General features: G+C 35.5%; 2 protein-coding genes across 2 annotated transcripts; one reads left to right on the top strand and one right to left on the bottom strand.

Moving 5' to 3' along the window:
- Nucleotides 1–7,223: 7,223 nt before the first annotated feature.
- On the bottom strand, nucleotides 7,224–14,907 carry LOC116147018 (DNA-directed RNA polymerase II subunit RPB2). Its single transcript, XM_031432449.1, has 25 exons — nucleotides 14,552–14,907; nucleotides 14,098–14,319; nucleotides 13,729–14,019; nucleotides 13,377–13,574; nucleotides 12,724–12,788; nucleotides 12,535–12,621; nucleotides 12,339–12,459; nucleotides 12,188–12,232; nucleotides 11,974–12,111; nucleotides 11,777–11,849; nucleotides 11,512–11,588; nucleotides 11,307–11,414; nucleotides 11,106–11,222; nucleotides 10,307–10,462; nucleotides 10,112–10,216; nucleotides 9,869–9,994; nucleotides 9,706–9,783; nucleotides 9,510–9,605; nucleotides 9,315–9,430; nucleotides 9,148–9,217; nucleotides 9,014–9,067; nucleotides 8,769–8,912; nucleotides 8,261–8,560; nucleotides 7,737–8,159; nucleotides 7,224–7,643 (listed from the first exon to the last, which is right to left on the bottom strand). Exons 1-25 carry the CDS (start codon nucleotides 14,798–14,800, stop codon nucleotides 7,521–7,523), a joined length of 3,582 nt encoding a protein of 1,193 aa, XP_031288309.1. The 5' UTR covers nucleotides 14,801–14,907; the 3' UTR covers nucleotides 7,224–7,520.
- Nucleotides 14,908–19,432: 4,525 nt separating this feature from the next.
- LOC116104900 (CASP-like protein 1C3) lies at nucleotides 19,433–20,419 on the top strand. The gene is made up of 3 exons (XM_031391340.1): nucleotides 19,433–19,758; nucleotides 19,845–19,947; nucleotides 20,048–20,419. Exons 1-3 carry the CDS (start codon nucleotides 19,601–19,603, stop codon nucleotides 20,279–20,281), a joined length of 495 nt encoding a protein of 164 aa, XP_031247200.1. The 5' UTR covers nucleotides 19,433–19,600; the 3' UTR covers nucleotides 20,282–20,419.
- Nucleotides 20,420–20,701: the final 282 nt, after the last annotated feature.

Here is a 20,701-nt window from a genome sequence, read left to right as displayed (position 1 = left end):
TGCACTGTGAAATTACCAAAATACCCTTTCACCTAAAAAGACGAAAACACCCTTCTTTCTTCCTGATCTTAATTATCTTCTATGTGTGTGACCCATAGGCTCTCATCATACCGGCAGTGTATAGTATCGCGAACACCAATTAATCGTCTCACTGATACAAGACCAAGATTGGCCCTTCGCAAGGCATCATGACTACCCGATAAATTCAGATTCAGCAAAGTAGCTACCTGTCAACGATATGATTACCGTACAATTCAACTTTTTTATCATCCGTTATCTCGACGAGACGAAGGCATAAAATGTGTCAACCTTCGGTTACCTCGATATTATTGTCAGTTTCTAACCAATGACCTGTATATAATCTGGATAGAGCAACAATTCAATCCCACTATGGCCACAGTTTAGTGTCATTGTCATACTGAATTGCGCCGTGAGATAACTTCTCCCTACCCGAAGTGATGAATCCTCTGTCAATCCACCATAGTCTTGATACACTCCTTGATGTAGACAATCACCACCGTATTGACAGCTCTGAAAAGAACTACGTAGCGAGTGGTCAACTGCACAATCGGTGCACAAGGCGCTCCAGTATCTCAAGTCTAAGGATCACATGCCCCACCATTTGTTAGAGAATTTGTTCCATAGACACTGGGGTTACCACCCTATGGACCTCTGGTAGGTCAGTCTAGTGAACTTGTTGCGGTGTATTCGCCTACAGCAAGCACTCATGTGTTGCACTCCAGGTTGTCACCAAACAACCTTGACAAGTGAGATCAGTCACTGCCTTTCGACAGGGTCGTTCAACACTATGATAGCCTTACCGTATTATCTGTGCCCTTACTTCAGAATAATACTAGGGCTACGGACGTTTCTAGAATGGCCACCATATGTGCTCATAGGGTTCTCACTATCAAGATTTGAAACACTTGATACCCTCGTCACGGTTCTACCATTCTAAGGACATATATCAATATATATTGCAATAATAATGATTTACGCGATATAGAATAAAATGTCTTTTACTGATTAATGAACATTATTACAAAGAGTCAATTCTACAATAATTGATTGGCTCTAGGGCATCTACTCTAACAGAGATGACTGAAAATATGTTCTGGATATGATGGATCGCTTAAGCGATCTGGTGTATTACTTAAGCGATCTGGTATGTCTGGTATAATGCAGCAGATCGTAGATCGCTTAAGCAATCATGTATATGGCAAAAGATCGCTTAAGCAATCTGCTATAAGTCTAGTATATGACAGCAGATTGCTTAAGCGATCAGGTAAATGGAAAAAGATCACCTAAGCGATCTACTATAAGTCTAGTGTATGATAACAGATCGCTTAAGCGATCAGGTAAATGGCAAAAGATCACATAAGTGATCTACTATAAGTCTAGTGTATGGTAACAGATCGCTTAAGCGATCAGGTAAATGGCATAAGATTGCTTAAGCGATCAGTCTTATTTATACCAGATCGCTTAAGCGATCCATTATATCGCTTAAGTGATTTGGTATACGATATACCAGATCGCTCAAGCGACTCTGCACATGCTTTTTAAAATCTTTCAACCCTTAATACATCAGTTAATAATATTTTTTTTCTTGTATTATAGGTACTTGGCTATTATTAAACATGAGACAAGTTATTTTGGGTGTTGAATATTTTGGTGAGTGTGTGGAGGAAGAAAGTTGCTTGAAGTGGATTGGGAAGAGCAAAGAAGTTATACCAATTGCTATGAGCACATAGGTTAGTTTTGAAGAGTTGATTGATGAAATAATTAGAAGAGGTGATTTGAGTTGCTTATGTAGTGATATAGTTATGAAATATGTTTTAAGCAGAATTCCTGAACATTATAAGGTACCTCCTACTATATTAAAGTCGGATGAAGGTGTGAAGTTATATATGATTGATGTGGGCGATAATGGTTCCATGCCGATTTTAAGGGTTTCTTTTGTAAATAAATTGTTGGAAGTTGGTTCAAATGAAGGGGATAACAAGGAAGCTGGCGGAGAGAATGTTGCTTTTAATTTGAACTACGAGGGCTTTGATTTCTTAGTTGAAAAATCAAGAGTAGGCGGTGATTTGGGTGGTGAGGAGGACATTGTAGAAGATGTTGGTCATGTGTGGCAGAATGAAAATGTTGAGGAGGAGGACCCCGAACATGTTCCCGCAGATATAGAGATTCCTTTGAATATAGATTATTTAGAAGGTATATTTTGTGAGGAAGAGAACACTATGGTCCTTTATGCAGGTTTAGAGGGGGCAATTGCAGGTAGTAGTAAATCAGCTCATGTTTTTACGCATGGATTAGAGTTGCATATAGGGTATTTATTTGACAACAAAGAGGAAGTGGTGAGGAAGCTAAAACTTGTTGCCGTGAGAGGTAATTTTGAGTTCATCACCAAAAAGTCTAATTCATCGGTTGTGATGGTTGCATGTCGTGACAGAAAGTGCAATTGGCGGGTTTATTGTAGAAGGTTGGCGGAGTCCAAAAAATTTATTGTTAGCACATAGACCCCTGAGTAGACATGTGGTTTGAGACATATTTTAGATGAGCATCGACAAGCCTCCGCTGATGTTATTGGACAATTTATCAAAAGTCAGTTCGTTGATGGGAAATGTCCATCTCCTAAAGATATTCAGAGACTTGTGCGCACAGAGTTTGGATGTGTGTTCGGTTTCGGGTACCTTACATTTTTTGAAGGAACCAGAACTAACGGTTCCTTGAAATTTGGAACTGGAACTGGAATCGACGGTTTCGATTCCTAGGTACCTAGGTACCTAGAACCGAAATGTTATTGCTAGTCAAAGTCATCAAAGTATTTGTCAGCTATCACAAAAATTCACTTGCTGTTGGTAAATTGAGAGAAAGACAACTTGATTTGATGAAGATGCTCTGATTGGTCTTTTATAACTCTTTGGATTTTGTTTGAAATTCTTAGAACTATTCGACATTGTGTTGATAAATTATTATCTTTAGAGAGTATTTTTTTTTTAGTCTCTTTAGGGTAAGCTAAGCTTCATTTTGAAGTATATGAGTTCTTCAACTCATATATATTCATAAGACATATGCTCTTATTTTTTTGATGATTCTCAAAGAAAAGTTGACAAAATACTTATTTATCTCAACAAAGGAGTGATCGGACTTGTACTTTGACTGAACTTAAATATTATTACTAATCAAAGTCATATCAAAGTATTTGTCAGCTGTCACAAAAATTCACTTGTTTTTGGTAAATTGAGAGTAAGACAACCTGATTTGATGAAGATAGTCTGATTGGTCTTTTATAACTCTTTGGATTTTGTTTGAAATTCTTAGAATTAACTGACATCCTGCTAATAAATTATTATCTTTCGAGAGTATTTTTTGAGTCTCTTTAGGGAAAGCTAAGCTTCATTTTGAAGCACATGAGTCCATCAACTCATATATATCCATAAGACATTTGCTCTTATTTTTTTGATGAAGTGAAATTGAAAATATGTATTTTGACATTATGCGCTTTATGTGCCAGTTTCTTGCTCTCCTAAACATTTTATCACTAAATATCAACCATTTTGTCGCTATGCATAGAGGATTACGATGAAGGTAGTATAAATAATACTCCTCGGTGGGTGGCTTGGGTTGTTGTGCAATCATATAATCCAAGGCATAAAGTCCTCAGAGTGATATATATCTTTCCTGACCTGGAATGTTGATTCTAGTTAGTTGTTGCGCACTTGGTTTAGTCCGACTTGAGTTGAGTATGTTTTAACTTTTAATGACAGATTAGGTGGACTAGTTTCTTTATGTTATGTGAACCAAACTAGAGTCTTGGTTTTAATATTTAGTCTTAATGTTGAATTTTTACTGATAATTAGATTCACACCAGATATCTCTCATTTCTTTTTAGGGCTATTTCAGTAATTTTATGATAACATTTAATCCATTTCTTTTTAAATCTACAAGTAACTAAGTATATGATCTCTTGTCTCACTAGACTTGATATGATATGTCTTTTCTTCTACAATAATTTGTTCTTTTAACGTTTGTAAGAGGGCCTTCTTTTATCGTCTTAGGCTATGGTAGATTTTCCCTTATTTGTAAAGCACCCGTCTTTCATTTTTTAATATAGTGCAGGAGATGGGTTGGTTAGAGGAACAAGATAGACTCACCAATTAGGCTGTTGCAGACTTAAGTAGCTAGATTGTAAAGAAGTTTACTCAATTTAGAGTCAAATTATTTGTCAACAGAATTTTAATTTGTTAAATTATTTTTGCTCTTGTGGCTACTCCTTATTGCATAACAGTAGTCTAGAAAGTAAGCCGCTAATTTTAAAAGCTCCCTTCGCTATTGTGCTAAATTTCTTAACATTGTATCCAATTTTTTCACATATCCCTTTCTAGATATAGGAGGGCACACTTACAAGGACATATGAAATAGGATACTTCAAGTTGGTTGACAGAAAGGTTTTAATGTAAGTTAACCATTGAAATTATTTGTCTCCCCTTTTATTGTTTTTAATTATTTGGTAGTCAACTCTTTTTTGGTTGTATTGGTTGAAATTTATAAATTGATACTTGTTTTTTTCCAGCAATTTCTTTCATCCTTATAGAATGGTTATTGCGGATTTCTTCATAAAAATTGGGGATTCTTATTCATTTAAAATTTACTTAACTTTGCTAGTCGGACTTCTCTTGCATCGGTGATGATGTGTACTATGGTGCAAAGAGGTCTATGTGGCTGTTGCATTAAGGGTTCTCCTAGAAAACTACCTTGGTAGTGATGTAAGATGAATTCCGTTGTTGGCTTCCTGTGAGTGGAACTCAATACAGTGTAGGAATCACACACAAGATTTTATTGTGCTAGATATATGTGTTTGTTTCTGGATTGGAATTGAAAACTAGACAGACAAGACTTTAATTTGATATATTATACACTTAATTTGGATAATTGTAGCCCTACTGCAGAATCACACATATTTCGGTTTCCCTTGTTTCTCGATTTTCACTGAATAGTCAGTAGTAAATTGGTTATAACTTGCTCAATACAAATCCAATTGATGAACGGTTTGCATCTTTGGAAACTAGAAAAATAAGGTTTTAATTCGATATATTATATGATGAATTTAGATAACTATAGACATGTTGCCAAATCATTCATTTTATCATCACACACATAAAACAAATTCAATTTTAGTGATGACAAAGGAATACAAATATTAGTATGTCATTTTAATTGCATTTATTCTATCTCTTTTTGTTGATTTTTGGATTGATTTTGTTGTTTGATTTGTGAGATTTGTGGGTTTTACGATTATCGTCTTTCTTTAGGATGTTGTCATCAAATGCTTTTTTTGCTCTATGTGTTGATCAATTCTAATTGCAGCAAATGGATTTGTGTCGCACGACCTTTATCTGTATGGCTTCTTCAATGATTCAATTAAGTTGCCTTCAGATTATACTGCCGGAGTTGTTATTGATTTCTATGTGAATTCTCTTCTCAACATTCATAATTTTTTTTTTATTTCTAAAATAATAATCATAAAAATAATTCATTTTCTTTTCTCAACAATTAAAATCAGTTTTTTCCTTTGGCTCTGCAAGTCTCTTGCTTAAAAGTTCACATTTTTCAATAAGGTTTCTCTTTCTCTGATTGATTTATAAACTTATCAATAATACCCTGTGGGTTATCATGCAATTTTTTTTGCTTTGCTTGACAAAGTTTTAAACTTTGGTTGCAGATGTCAAATGGTGACGTATTTGAGAAAAACCATAATGATATAGGGTGCGTTTGGCTCCTTATTTCCACCCGTATTCCTAATCCTATTCTCCAAATATTGTTTGGCACATTATTCCAGAAATATTACTATATTTTTTAATTATATTTAGACCCCTTAAGTTTATTAATTTCATTAAATACCCCCAAAAAAGTTTTAAAATTAACAAAAACACCCCATTAGCGCAGAGTTGCCAGATTCTGTCAACCACTATCGGTGGTAGCCGGAATCTGTATGACGACCTACACCACGACCAGAACTGGCCGGTAGTTCACCGATCTAGTCGGAAAAGGCCAGATCTGGCCATCAGTGACGGCCAAAGAAATGGTCGTCGTTGACCAAAAACGACGGCCATATCTGGCCGTATATATGGCCTTTTTGGCCAGATCCGTGGTGGATCTGGCTGAAAAAGGCCATAGCGACGCGTTACCACACAGATCCGACCGGTCTGTATTGTAACGCAATTTTTTGACTAGACTCTGGCAGTGGTGGCCGGAATCTGGCACTGCGGGTGGTGAGGGTGTTCTTGTTCTTTGGCCTTTTCCGGCCGTCGACAGCCGCATCTGGCCGTAGATCTAGCCTTTTCCGGCCAGATCCACCATAGCGACGCGTTACAACACAGATCCGACCAGTCTGTGTCGTAACGCAATTTTTTGGCCAGATTCCGGCGGTGGTGGCCAGAACCTGGTACTGCGGGTGGTGGCTAGAACCTGGTACTGCGGGTGGTGGGGTTGTTTTTGTCATTTTATATGTTGGGGTGTTTAATTAAATTAGCAAACCTAGGGGTTTTTTGATAAATTTTTAAATTTTACCTCGTAATACTCTCCTATTCAACTACCCAATATTATTACTAAAATTCTATCCAAAATAATAAATCAAACGCACCCATAGACTTTGAGTTAAATTTGTGGATATTTTATTTATTGATTTTTTAATTATCAATTCAATATAAAATGAATTTTAACACAGAAAATATATATTTAAAACATAAAAAAACCAATAATAATATAAAAAATATATAATAAATATACTCGCAACGTGCGAACTTTCCGTCTAATTAATTATATATTTAGTTCAATACTGCACCAAACACGAGTACACGGCAACATTAAATTTAATCCAATATAATATTATCAAATTCACTCGAATTCAATACAAGATATTCAATTGCAGCCCATGCGACGTGCAGAATGCACCCATAGGAACTTTTCATTTCACTTCATGGAAGAATTGGAATAATAATAATGAAAATTTCCGAAAATAAAAGAATTAGATTTATTAATATTAAAATAACTTGGATTTTTTTTATCCAAAAAGAGATAATAACACTTTCACATTCTTAATTTTTTCATCAAATAAATACTAAATGTAACTGGTTAAATTAAAATTCTGGTTAAAATTTTAATTGTTTAAAATAAATAAAAAAGCTAAATATTTAAGTATTTAACCATTAACAACAAAATTAATTATAATTATGTGAAAAAAATAATTAGGATAACAGAATTTAAAACTGATAATGATACAAGTCATTACAATGGATGTATATGAGGGTGGGTTGGGGTCCAAACATATAAATCTCCAACCCCCTCCCTTGTCAGATTTTCAGAAGTGGGATAGGCTTTCCATGGATGAAACTATGTTTGGATTTTAATTTAAGCACTAGATGGCCTACATGGATGAAATTATGTTTGAGGTGAGATGAGACATGCCCAAACCCCATAAATTAGCCTTCATGGATCTCGAATCGCAAATCTTCCTGTCAAGCACCTTTCTTCTTCACGTCTTTGGATGTCTTTGGCGGCTCCTTCGTCAGCATTCTTGGTGCAATGGCCATGGCCATAAGCTCTTGGAAGAGCAACTTACATGCATAAGGAATGTGAACCTGCAAATACAATTATTATTGGTCCATTAAAGAAATATTGACATGCAACATTGGGCATTATGAATTATTACACAATACGGCCAAGAATTTTACCTGAACAATGTCAGTTTTGTTCTTGCAACTTCTGCACTCAAAAGAATTCTTCTTCAGATTTGCGATAGCTATCAACCCACATTTCTCACAGACATGGACCCTATATGCATCACTTTGGTCGAACAACCTCTCCTTGAGAAAGTGAGCGGCACCATGAGCAATCATACAATCTCGTTCCATTTCACCAAACCTGAGGCCACCATCACGAGACCGTCCCTCAGCAGGCTGCCTTGTCAGAATCTGTACAGGTCCCCGCCCACGAGAATGTATCTTATCATCAACCATGTGCTTCAATCTTTGGTAATAAGTGGGGCCTAGGAATATCATAGCAGTGAGCCGCCTGCCTGTGTGACCATTATACATTGTCTCAAACCCACGCATTTGATATCCACATTTGTGAAGAGCTTTACTGATATTGTCAACCTAAGACCAAAATCAGATGAGAATAAAAGACAGGAAAATTTTCAAACTGATCTGAAACGAAGCATAATAAATTAATAATATTAAGAGAGTTTAACACTTACGGTGACATCTGTAAAAGGTGTGGCATCACCTTCCTTTCCCATGTGAGCCGCAACCTTCCCCATAATACACTCGATCAGCTGACCAATGGTCATTCGAGAAGGAATAGCGTGTGGATTCACAATGATATCAGGGGTGATGCCTTCCACTGTCCATGGCATGTCTTCTTGTGTATAAGTCATGCCCACTGTTCCCTTCTGACCATGCCTACTGCTAAATTTGTCTCCAATCTGGGGTATTCGAACTGATCGCACCCTTACTTTCACAAACCTCAACCCATCTGCGTTTGTTGTCAGTAAAACCTACAAAAAAAAAGATAAATGGTCAGGCACACAACAAATTGGGGCACCAAACCTTATAAAGAACACACTTCAATCACGGCAGCAACTTTCCTCAGACAATGTTGTACTATTACAGAGATTTTTTTGATCAACCAGATCATGGAAAATACAGGAACAACCTTATATAAAACCAAAAATTAAATATAGTATGCACTTAATTAAAGCTCACTTGGTCCACTATCCCTGTTTCACTGTGACGTAAGCTTATGCTATGATCACGTCTTGTATAACGTGATGCCTGACCCTGAGCTTCATCCTGAGCAATAGGTGTTGTCTTTCCAATGATCACATCCTCACCAGAGACTCTTGTGCCCTAAGAAACAAAAATAAATTAATTTCAGGAAAATATCTTTCTCATTAGTTCTCCAGTATAGAAAGAGAGAACATAAGAATAACACAATACTGAATACTTACAGGAGGTGCAAGACCATCATCATCCAATTTATCATAAGAACCATGCCGCATGCCCTGTAAAAATGAGTTCCAATAAACATCCAATATTTTCATTAGCAGTGAATAGGAAGCAGTATCCTAAACTATGACCTTACCATGGTATTAGATCTATCTGGACGCCCAAAATCTTCTTTTACAAGAGTGCCCATCTTTTTCTCCTCATCTCTGTTAAAAAGTGAAAACCAAGAAAAAACAGAAAACAAGTTATGATAAAATGGATTAAATATATAGAGATAAATAAAGGTCTTAGCAATAAGCTTACCTATATGAACGGAAGAAAAGTGATCTAAAGAACCCACGATCAATGGATGATTGATTCATAATAACAGAATCTTCTTGGTTGTACCCAGAATAACAAGCAATTGCAACAATAGCATTCTAACAAAAAAGATAAATATGATAAAGTTGCTATGGTGGGGAGAAAAATGAAAAATAAAAAACTTAGTAATATACTCACAATGCCAGCAGGAAGCTGCCTAAAGTGGAGGTGTTCCATGGCTCGTGTAGTAACGAGTGGTTTTTGAGGATAATAGAGAACATAGGCCAAAGTATCCTGAGGTAAACAAAGAGAAATAATCAATCAAAATGGACCATTACCCATGAAATGGTGAAGATAGAAACTTACAGTCACAAAAAAAGGAACCAAATCATACCATACGAAATTGGTAGTTTGTGACATAGATTCCCATGGCTTGCTTACCCATAGCAGACTGATATGTATTACGAGGGGACTAAAGGCAGCAACAAAAAAAGTGAGACAGAATTAAAATATGAACACACTTGATCAAACAAAGCCCCAAGCTGGACAAAATTTACCTGATTATGATCAGGAAATGGTATAATTGAAGCACAAACACCCAAAATTAAGGATGGGTGGATCTCACAATGTGTGTATGTATCAGAATAGGCCTCTTCTGGATGAATTCTGGCTTGTACAAGATCCTGAAAATAGTTTTGTTGCAGTTAAACATCTTCAGAACTTCAAGGCATCCTTATGAGCTAGTTGGTTAATAAAATGCACCAAGATATGGTTCCCCAAATTAAAACTATGTTACTCACATTAATGGTCATAGAAATCATTGTGGTCTCTTCTTCTTCTGTGTCAATATATTCTATAAATCCCTTTGCTACAAGATCATGCCAACCACCATCTTCTGGGGTTTCCTGAAAGATACTTAGGATAGCTTTGATGTAAGTACAGGTAAAGATAACAGATCAGTAAAGAAAAAACATAAGAACTTCTAGCTCTCTCACCCTCTGCTGCAGTGCATGAATGTCTCGCTTCTTTATGAGAAGCCTTTGTTTTTCCACAATGAATAGTGGACGACTGCAACGTCCATAGTCAGTATATATACGCAACTCTTTCAAACGAATGTCTCTAACAACCCCAACTTCAGTATTGACATCAACCTGCACATGTGTGCACAAATCCCAGTTCAAGTTACATATCACAGTTATTCCTTCCAACATATTCTTAAAAAAAAAAATGCTCTTGGACCTCTATAAAAACACATATGATAAATAATCAAGCAAAAAAATTATGTAAATTATATGTAACAATCTCAGCACTACATGTCTGGATGAAGAAAATATTTAGCCCCTATATGCCAGGGCACCAACTATTAAAACTAACTGTTTTTAACAGATACTTGTGTGATAAACCTGAAAGACCTGAACATGTCAAACCTCATGTGTCAAGCTACGGCTAAGACACTAAAAGGAATACAAAATGCACTGATGTGTGTTGAGTTGTATAGAACTAATTCATTCTCCATTTAATTAGTATAACTACTTTGGGCATTACATGTTCCACTAAACAAAGAAAGGTAATGATTAGAGACAGAATAGTAGCTTTATCACAATTTTGATGTAATTACTAGATCACACTGCCAATGATTAGAGACAGAAGAGTACTTTTACATTCTAGATCACATCACTGTATTTTTTATATGTGCTCATATGAATCGATCTAATTAGTAGACTTCAACAATTAATTTTGCAGTTTGACCAATGATTTTTTCTTGCATAAAAATATCCAAAATGGTATACTGACCCGTCTCCTTAATCTTCTCAATGTTTTCACCAACATATCTGGATCACGGTGGATACCAACCCAGCAACCATTTACGAAAATTTTTGTAGCTTGAGGAATAACCGCTGGAGAAATTTCCTACAACCAAGAAAAATTTCCTACAGTCGAGAAATTTTGAATAAAGGAACACCATCCAGTGCCACAAAACTCAAAAGTATGAACCTCAAAATTCTCAGTTCCCCATTCTTCTAAAAACTCCAAAATAGGATAGGCAGCCGATCCAACTGTAATGTAAACCATTAATGCGAGGTTCTTTACCAGTCCACAAGCCTGAAGTAAAAACCAAATTACTATTGTAAGTACCACAGTGAAAAACAGAGAGGTCACTAGAACAACTTACACTCAGAATTCAGAGTAAAACACTCACTTGTCCTTCAGGTGTTTCAGCTGGACACATCATTCCCCATTGTGAATTGTGCAACTGCCTGGGTTTGGCCAATTTTCCTGATAAATTAAACTCCTTCATAAAAAGAGGGAAGGAAAAAAAAAAAAGAAAAAAAAAGAAAGAAATAGCAACAATCTGATGCAAAGGAGAAAAGATTCTCTCTAAAATGCAAGAACGCTAATTTATACACAACCCTGTCTCCAGTACCAAGAAAATCATTGACCATACATACAAGCAAGTAAATTACCTTCACGCCCTATTGGAGAATTTAATCTTCGCAAATGCGACAACGTAGAGGCATATGTTAGACGATTTAACACCTAAAAAGGATGCATATGATCATTCAACAAGGAAAATATTATTTGTAAAATTTCAAAAAGCAGAAACTCCGGAAGAAATGATAATCATCAGGTACTATATGTTTAAAGGAATATCATCTCAAACCTGTGACACTCCAGCCCTTGTACCAGCTGCATTTGCTTGACCCCAGTTGCCAGTTGCAAGTGAGTATTTCAGACCACTGGTAATGGTTTTTGCTTTGATAGCAAATTGCAGGTTAACATCCTTTCCGTTATCAACACACTACAACATGCATGAACATTATAAGAACAAAAGCCAAAAAAATGGTTAAAAAATAAAAAGGTTGACTTAAAAGAACCTTCTGGACGTAGCCTCTGACATCCCTGGTTAACTTTCTAAATAGCTGCATTTATACAAACAACAATCAAACTTTAAAAAGATGAAGAAAATTAAACTTCTCATCGTATTACAAGGAAATCCCAATAATACCACATAAAACTAAAACAAACCATTCTGAACAGGCCTCCAAGTAAAGGACCAGCAAGGTCCAGCCTTTTGTTGCCATAATGATCCCTATCATCTTCAGCCCTCCGGCCAAGTGCACAAAGTAGAAGCCGATTAATAATATATCTGGAAGAAGCAACAACAAATTATGGAACTCTACAACTAAATCAGAAAAAACCACAAAAGCAAATACAAACTTACCCAAAATAATAAGCTTTCTTTGTTTCACAATAATCTCCTGTACCAACATGAGGAAGCATTTCTTTTTGAAGGATCTCTTTGGCATACCTGCAAGGAGAATTCAGAGAAAATTTATCATGAAGACCTACAAAAGTTCACAAGAAGTTAGAACTTTTAAAACCCACATAAAATTTCCAAGACAGCACATACTTAATCCTCTTTTCCCTAGTTACACCGACAGTCGCTCCTCTTTTCCCTATGTAGTCTAGTGCAACCTGCAGCATACATGAGAGTAATTTCAAAATGTCAGCAAGTTCAACAGCTGTATAACCAAACAAAGAGCAGATTGACCTTAGGTAAGTGGGACAATGAAAAAGACAATTACAAGTAGACCAAGCAACATAATTATGACATATACCCCAACAAGTTTAATAAAAGAAAAACACGGAATATGTTACAAAGTATATAAATTGATAAGATATAAACTAAAGGACAAACAAGAAGATACCAAACCATTTCATGAACAATGAACTGAAAGTGTCAGAAAAATACGGTGTTGAATGTACAATTAAGGAAAAATGGTATTCACTTAAAAATCCAGCAAAAGAGACCTTAGCTGATTAGATTCTTAAAGGAAAACCTAAACCCTAAATTTATCAAATGCAACCACAGAACACTGAAAGTGGATTACCCAAGAAACAAGAAGAGAATTTTTAATATGTGCAAGAAATTATAGAAGAAAGTGGATGAAGGGAGAAACATGGGAGAAAGGCTTGTCTTACAGTAATTACAAGAACCTCGAAGCAATGATATAACTTCTCACACTCAACTAAAGAAAATTTTCATTCTAGCAAAAACGATACCTGTTGGTTTTGAATGACAAATGCTTCCTCCAGGGAAGGCCGGAGCAACTCCATCATTTGAGTATCGGAGAAGTCATAGCATATGTGCTCTAATATATCTTTGTCAGCAACGTACCCCAAAGCCCGGAATACAATAATGATAGGAATTTCAGTTCGAATGTATGGAAGTGTAGCACGAATGTACTGCCCAGAGGAGCCCTGACATAATATCAATGGAAACAAAGTCAACTGACAGCCACTCATAAAACATGAAAAAAGTAATTACCTCTTCTAAAACAAAAATTAATTAATTAATTAATCAATCAAGTCTTGCGAAAAAAGCACATCAAAAGAACAAAATTGTTCTCATTACCCCTTTAGCACTAGTCCGAGAAAGCATCCGCACAAACATAGTGCTGGGCGGTCTATTTTGTGACTCTGCCATAGACCGAACTTCCGCCACATAGGCATACTTGTTAGGCTGCCTCTTTTTGAACACATAGACATGATTGGTGCTCATCTTCTCTTGAGCAATTAGAACCTTTTCACTACCATTGATAATAAAATATCCACCTTGATCATAAGGACACTCCCCAAGCTCTGTCAAATCCTTCTCTGAGTTCTGATATAATGTGCAATAACTTGACCGAAGCATTATAGGAACCTGACAATGTATCATCACTAGACAAGTCAATTTTCAGGAAAAATTCATCCATTAAACAACATAGTTCATATAACACACCTTCCCAATGAAAACTTTAGTGAAATCTTGAGTTTCGGTGACTTCTTCACCATCATGCCCTTTCTTTATAACTCTCTTAGTGACATCCACATACAACGGGGCAGAGTACGTCAGATTCCTCAATCTTGCAGCTTTGGGAAACAAAGTAGCTGTTTCTCCATCGGATTCAGTCATCATAGGCTTACTCAAATATATCTGTCCAAAGCTGATCTTATAGATGGTCTGCAGGAAAAACCCAATTGTATTCATGTAAACACTTCATTTCAACTTAAAATTCATCACATTAACCTACTAAGCTACTAAAATTCCATTTCCACACATTTACTTAAACCTAAACTCAGTATCTTCCAGAAAATTAATTATTCTTTTTCCCTTAAACCTTGAACTAACTAGCTCTAAACCCCTAAAAATTAATTAACAACTATATAAGCATTTTTTAATGAAATTTAATGACCTCAGCAAAATCAGACTGGTGGCCAGGGTTATGTTGTGATTCGGGGCGAATCTCGATGTCCGCCGATTCGTCGACAATTTCTTGCATAGTGTTCTGAATAAATTCATCGAAGGAATCGAGTTGTTGGCGAACCAAACCCTTCTCTTCGAAATAAGCTGAAATAACAGCCCACGCATCCTCCTGCGTGATCTCATCTTCATCTTCATTCTCCTCCTGTGGGTCGTGGTCGAACTCTTCTTCGCCATCCATCTTAATTGGAAACAAAAACCCTAGGGCAGAGAGGAAGAGAGTGTTCGGTTATGGAGGTTTTGCAGTTTTGGTGCAAAAGAGCGTTCAAAAAGAACGACTTTGGTTTCTAATTTTTATATTTGGGTCATTCAGATTTAGTATTTTGTGTATCGGAAAGGCGGTCTAGTGTTGCAAAGACACATCAATTTTGGGCCCGTGGGCTGAGTTAAAATGAGACGGCCGGTGGTGTAATTTAGGCCTAAAAATGATTGTTGCTAAATAACCCACTAGGCCCACTACTCTTTTTCGTGATGGCACTCATGAAACCATAAAAGCATTTTTTTAATATAAGCTACTTTAGTGACTATTTGAAAAATATTACTCTGAAAAAGTGTTTTAAGTTGGGTTGGGTTATATTAAATCAAACGGGATCAAATGTTGAAAATGTGTTTGATAAAATATCTGAAAAGTATATCAAATTTTGATAAAATATTAAATAGTTGTTTGATATATTTTTTTAAAAGGTTTTTAAGACTAGTTGTTTGATATATTTTTTAAAAAGGTTTTTAAGACGACATAATTGTTTGGTACATTTTTTAAAAATATTAAGATTATTTTTTTAACCCCCTACATTTGTTAATTTAGCTAAATACACTCACAAAAAAGTTTAAAAAATAACTAAAGCACTTCATCCATCCAAGAGGACAGTCGGCCATCGAATGACAGCCGATAGTGGTTTGAACGGTGTACGACCAGCCAGATCTGGTCGATCATGCACCGTTTTGGCAACGTCGAGTAGCAACAATGGCGGTGGATTAATTTTCAGAATGGAAAAAAAATAATGAGGAGAGAATGGTAGAGGAATGAGAGAAAGAAAAATGTTTTTAGTTGAATCAGGACCGTTTCAAGAACATTTGTGACCCTAGGCAAGAGTTACTTTGGTGGCTTTCTAATAATATAAGCATATATTAAAAAAAATTATTTCAAATTTATTTTTTTGCTTTTTGAAATGCAAAATCACTAGGAGAAGTGGATGACGATCGGCAGGCTAAAGGGTTCAGGTTTGTAGGGGGTTTTAGAGAGCAAATGTTGGAGAAGTGATGGGTGGTGAAATAGGTAATTTCCAATGTCTAGATTGGCCAGAAAAGACTTGAGAAATTGTAACCCAAAAGGTATCGGTAGTTGGTGATTGACGAAGTAAACAGATGAGGTATGATAGAGATTTTGGTGAGAGGGTTAGGGGGAGGAAGATGGTGATGTCGAGGAAGACCAACAACAATCGGTACATGCTGAAAAGGCCGAAATGGCTGTTGTGTGCGGTGGAGTTGGGTTATGAGATTTGTAAAAAAAAAGGTCAAATCGAGGACTATCAAGGTTAGAAAAACACTTGAGAAATGATAAAGTGATGATTCCGGTCAATTTAGATGAGAAAATTGATCGGAATCAGCTCCAAACGGCTGGCGGCAGAAGAGGGGTGGAGATGATTTATGTAAATGTCAAATTTTGGGATGGAATTGGGGTAGAGTAATTTGAGATATGTAAATGACTATTTTAGCCTTTTATTGTTAAAAGAAATTCAATGTGTTAATTTAGGGGTGTAAATTGGGATATATAAAACTAGAGGTATAAACTTGCTATTTTGTCAAACTTTGGGTGGAAATTCAATGTTTTTTTTTTTTTTTTTGCCCCTTGGACTGGATAAAAAATCATACACCATTTTTGTTTTTAAATATATTAAAAAACAATTATAAAAAATTTGGACCCCTATTTTTGGGGGGCCCTAGGCAGGTGCCTCACCTGCCTACCCCTTGAGCTAGGCCTGAGTTGAATAGAGTTGGATAATCTAAAAAAAAGTCTCGCCCTCTTTTCATTTTTAAACACAAGATCTTATTTGAGTTAGATTAATTTTCATATTGGATTGATCCAATAAGTAAACAAACACATGTCTTATTTTTTAATCCAAATAGGATAACAGAATAATGATTTAGAATAATGTAACAAACAGAAACTATATTTTTATAAATGGACCCTAAAGAATATTATGTACAATTATTTTTTTAAATAAAAATACTTTTACATACAAATGTTTTCTAACTATTTAATTTATTAGAAACAAAATTGTCGGCCTTTTTTTTTTTTTTTTTTTTTTTTACTTTAAAATAATTTTTATATAAGCTATCAAATGCTTTCAAGGATAATTTTTATTGAAACAACATAATATTATAAATAAGGAATGATGACTTTAAAAACCCCTAGGGTTAATAAATCCCCAAAGTATCAGTATTAACTTGAAACCCCCTGTCGTCAACAGTTTTTCGTTAGTTTTAACATAACAGTGTTAAATGACTAATACCTTTCTCCTCACCCAACAGGTCCCTGAAACGCAGCACGCTCCACACTCCATATCACCAAGCCCCATCACCACCATTGATCAAAGTGATCCACCATCCAACAAATTAATCCTTCAACCATAAATTTAACACTATCAAATTAAATTCAACAAATCGTTTAAAACGAATTCAAATTCACATGAGGTTCATGCAACTACCCTTCTATGCCCAGAACCCTCATCTCCCTCCTTCCCCGTATAAGCCATGGAACACCCTTTCCGCCCTAGCATTATTCCTCTAAAACACCAAACCCACCAAAAAGCCGCTCACAGCCACCATGATTACACAAACCAAACAAAAAAATCATCAAGCATTTCATCGAACATCTTCCATGCTATTTTACAACTTTCCCCTTGCCACATCCACACCTTCCTACCTTCCTCGTACCCACACAACATCATTGTCAAATAATAATAATAATAATAATAATAATAAAACAACCAGAAGAAGTTGATTTATCGTTTTTTCCCAATTAAGAATTTCGAAAGTTGGTTTACCAACTTTTTCAGCTACCTTTTTTATGTGTGCACTTGTCATGGTGCGGCGGATATATGAATTTGCCACATTTTGCTGTTAACTAAAGCTTGTAGATCTTTAGAAATTACTACAAATCCAAATATTGTGCACCCACATGATTTGATCTATGACATTTAATTGAATGATTCGAAACTTGAATGTATAGTGTGGCAATCTTAATGGTAATGCGACGTGGTTGAGGAGATTGGGCTGTGACGATCCAAGGAAGGGAGGAAACACGGAGAAGAGTGTACGTGGCTGTGGTTCGTTGGCGGGGTGCATCTGGCTGTGGACGCGGCGGCAAGTGTTTGTTGGTGGGGCTGTGATAGGGTTGCGTTAAGTAAAGTGATTTAACATTATTTATTTATTTATTATTTTACAATTTCATTAATTATACTAACTATAAAATCTATTAGCAATTTATTAATCTAAATGTGTTCAAATCAGTTTGCGTGCGTTCTCTTACTATTAATAATCGAGGAGAATCGAACTCTAGTAGAAACTATTCCTACTATTAGCAATTGAGGAGAATCGAATTTCAGTAGAGATTATTCATACTACTACTAGCAATCGAGGAGAATCGAACTTAAGATTTTTTTAGTAATACACCTAAGAGTTTTTATCGCCCCACCCGATCATTTAGGGATAATTTAATCAATTAAAAGTTGTGTTTCATTTAACCACCTAAGACAAGTTATAACATAATACAACTCAAATAGATTGTAAAAAATATAAGTCAAAGTTAATCCAATTTTAATATCAAAATCTAGAAAAGAATCTACTAACATGAAAAATGTGCATGATTTAATTCACACTGTAATTGTAAATGAGTTTGAATTGAATTGTTTTAGAGTGATGTTGTAGTTCTTATTTTCAATTATTAAGGTCACATTTTTTTTTTTTTTTTGGTTTGTTTAAAATCTATTTGGAATTCTTTGTTTCAAAAATATAAATTGAATTTACGTTTGATGTGAACTCAATTTCATTAATCAACTTAAAATTGTAAACTATTCATTTATTATAAATTCATATAATAGTCACTCTCCAAACTATACACTATAACTTAAATATTCATTAGATAATGTATATAACAGAATTTAAGCACAATATAATTTGTTGTAAGTAGTCTTAAGGTTTGAACCAAAAAACTCAATGAAGGAAGTAGACCTCCTTGACTACCAGACCAACCCCTTAAAGTTAATTTATGGTATATTCATCTCAAACAAGTTTTGTTACTGTCACAATAAAGGAATGTTCCCACGATATTTCTACATGATAGAAAATCAGCAACATGAAAATCATAAGCAAATGAGTCATGTTCAAATCACAAGATTGAAATTTTATTTTGCTTGCAAACTTGATGCATGTTTCCTTCACAGAATTCAATTTGGGTTGATTTTTCTGATCTAATTTACATGTATATAAACAATCAAAATGAAGTGGGTCTTATCAAATTCTAAACCAGAAAAATTAGTGTGAAAATGGAAATTGACATTTAACCAACTACTACCATCCTCTAGGCCTCTCTGTCTTACCCTACCAACCAATTTACCAATTCCCAGAAAAAGGTTTCAATTCCAGGTGGCCATTGATGATAGTAGCCGTACCAGTTCAAATACCTGAGTAGGTGAGCAGACCAGAGATAATTTATGCAACATGGTGTGCAAAAGAGATTAATAAATTTGCCTAATTTTAGGATTAGTAGCATTTGCATTGGTTTATCAGTGTTAAAAATTTCATGCATTAACAGGTTACCAAATCTGGTTCTTTTGAGTAACAAAAAAGGAGACAAGTTCACCATCCCCCATCTGCCTTCCTCACTAGGTAATTAACCAACACTATATATTTCTTGTTCCATTCATCTTTTTTTTTACCCATTTAAGTTTCTTCAATTGATTCCCTCAACACAAGCTCAATGACTACTAAGACAAAGAGAATCATCACCATTCTTCTAAGGCTTCTAGCCTTGGGAGCAACCATTGCTGCAATTGTTGTCATGGTCACAAGCCATGAATCAGCTCAAGTTTTGAACTTGACATTCACCGCCAAATATAGCAATGACCCTGTATTTAAGTAAGTTTTCACCACACATTATCTTATTATCTTTTTTTTTCCCCCTTCTTTTTTCTGGTTATTAAATGTTTGATAATTTGGTATAGGTACTTTGTGGTTGCAGAAGCAATTGCAGGCGGGTATAGCCTACTAGTTCTTGTTCTTTCTTCCAAGAGTTTGCTTTGGCGCCTAACAATCATCCTGGATGTGGTAATGAAGCAAGCAGATTTCATTTTTTGGTTTAGATGTTCTAGGTGATATTAAATTTCAACTGGGTTGATTATGGTGTTTGTGAAAATTCATTTCTCAGGTTGTAACCGCCCTGCTGACCTCAAGCATATCAGCGGCGTTGGCAATAGCTCATGTGGGGAAGAAAGGCAATAGTCATGCTGGTTGGTTACCTATTTGTGAGCAAGTTCCGAAGTTTTGTGACCGTGTCACTGGAGCTCTTGTTGCTGGTTTTGCTGCTGCGATAATCTACTCGGTGCTTCTTCTTTACAGTCTCCATGCTGTCCTCAGCCCCATTTTTGCTGTAAAAATTTAATTAAAAGGCTCCCTAATCCATATTATATATGTAGATTTTGTCCTTCTAAATGTTCTTTTACGTCCTTTTCCATCCAAGTGTTCTGGTGTTTATACTCCAAATGTACTAAGATATGTTAATGATCAAATATTAGAGCCATGCAATGTTTAGTTTATAAGATATTGAGAATAATAAAACTATCTTGATCAGACTCATCTCTTATAAGCATTTACCCAAAAATTTCCAATGAAAGATACCATTAATCCTAATCAAGAAAACCCAAAACCAATTGAGAATATATGCAAATAAAAAATGACCATAAATTAATTTTGTGAGGACAAGAATGAGCCACCACAAGTATTGGGCTTCACAATCTGTTGAGATTGTGAAGCCAAATTCAATCCAAATTAGAGTTGGATTAGGACATTAGTTTTCCTAATC

This window comes from Pistacia vera, unplaced genomic scaffold (assembly GCF_008641045.1).
Source record: "Pistacia vera cultivar Batoury unplaced genomic scaffold, PisVer_v2 Contig487, whole genome shotgun sequence".
Classification (NCBI taxonomy): Eukaryota; Viridiplantae; Streptophyta; class Magnoliopsida; order Sapindales; family Anacardiaceae; genus Pistacia; species Pistacia vera.
This window is presented reverse-complemented; position numbering and strand designations above follow the sequence as displayed.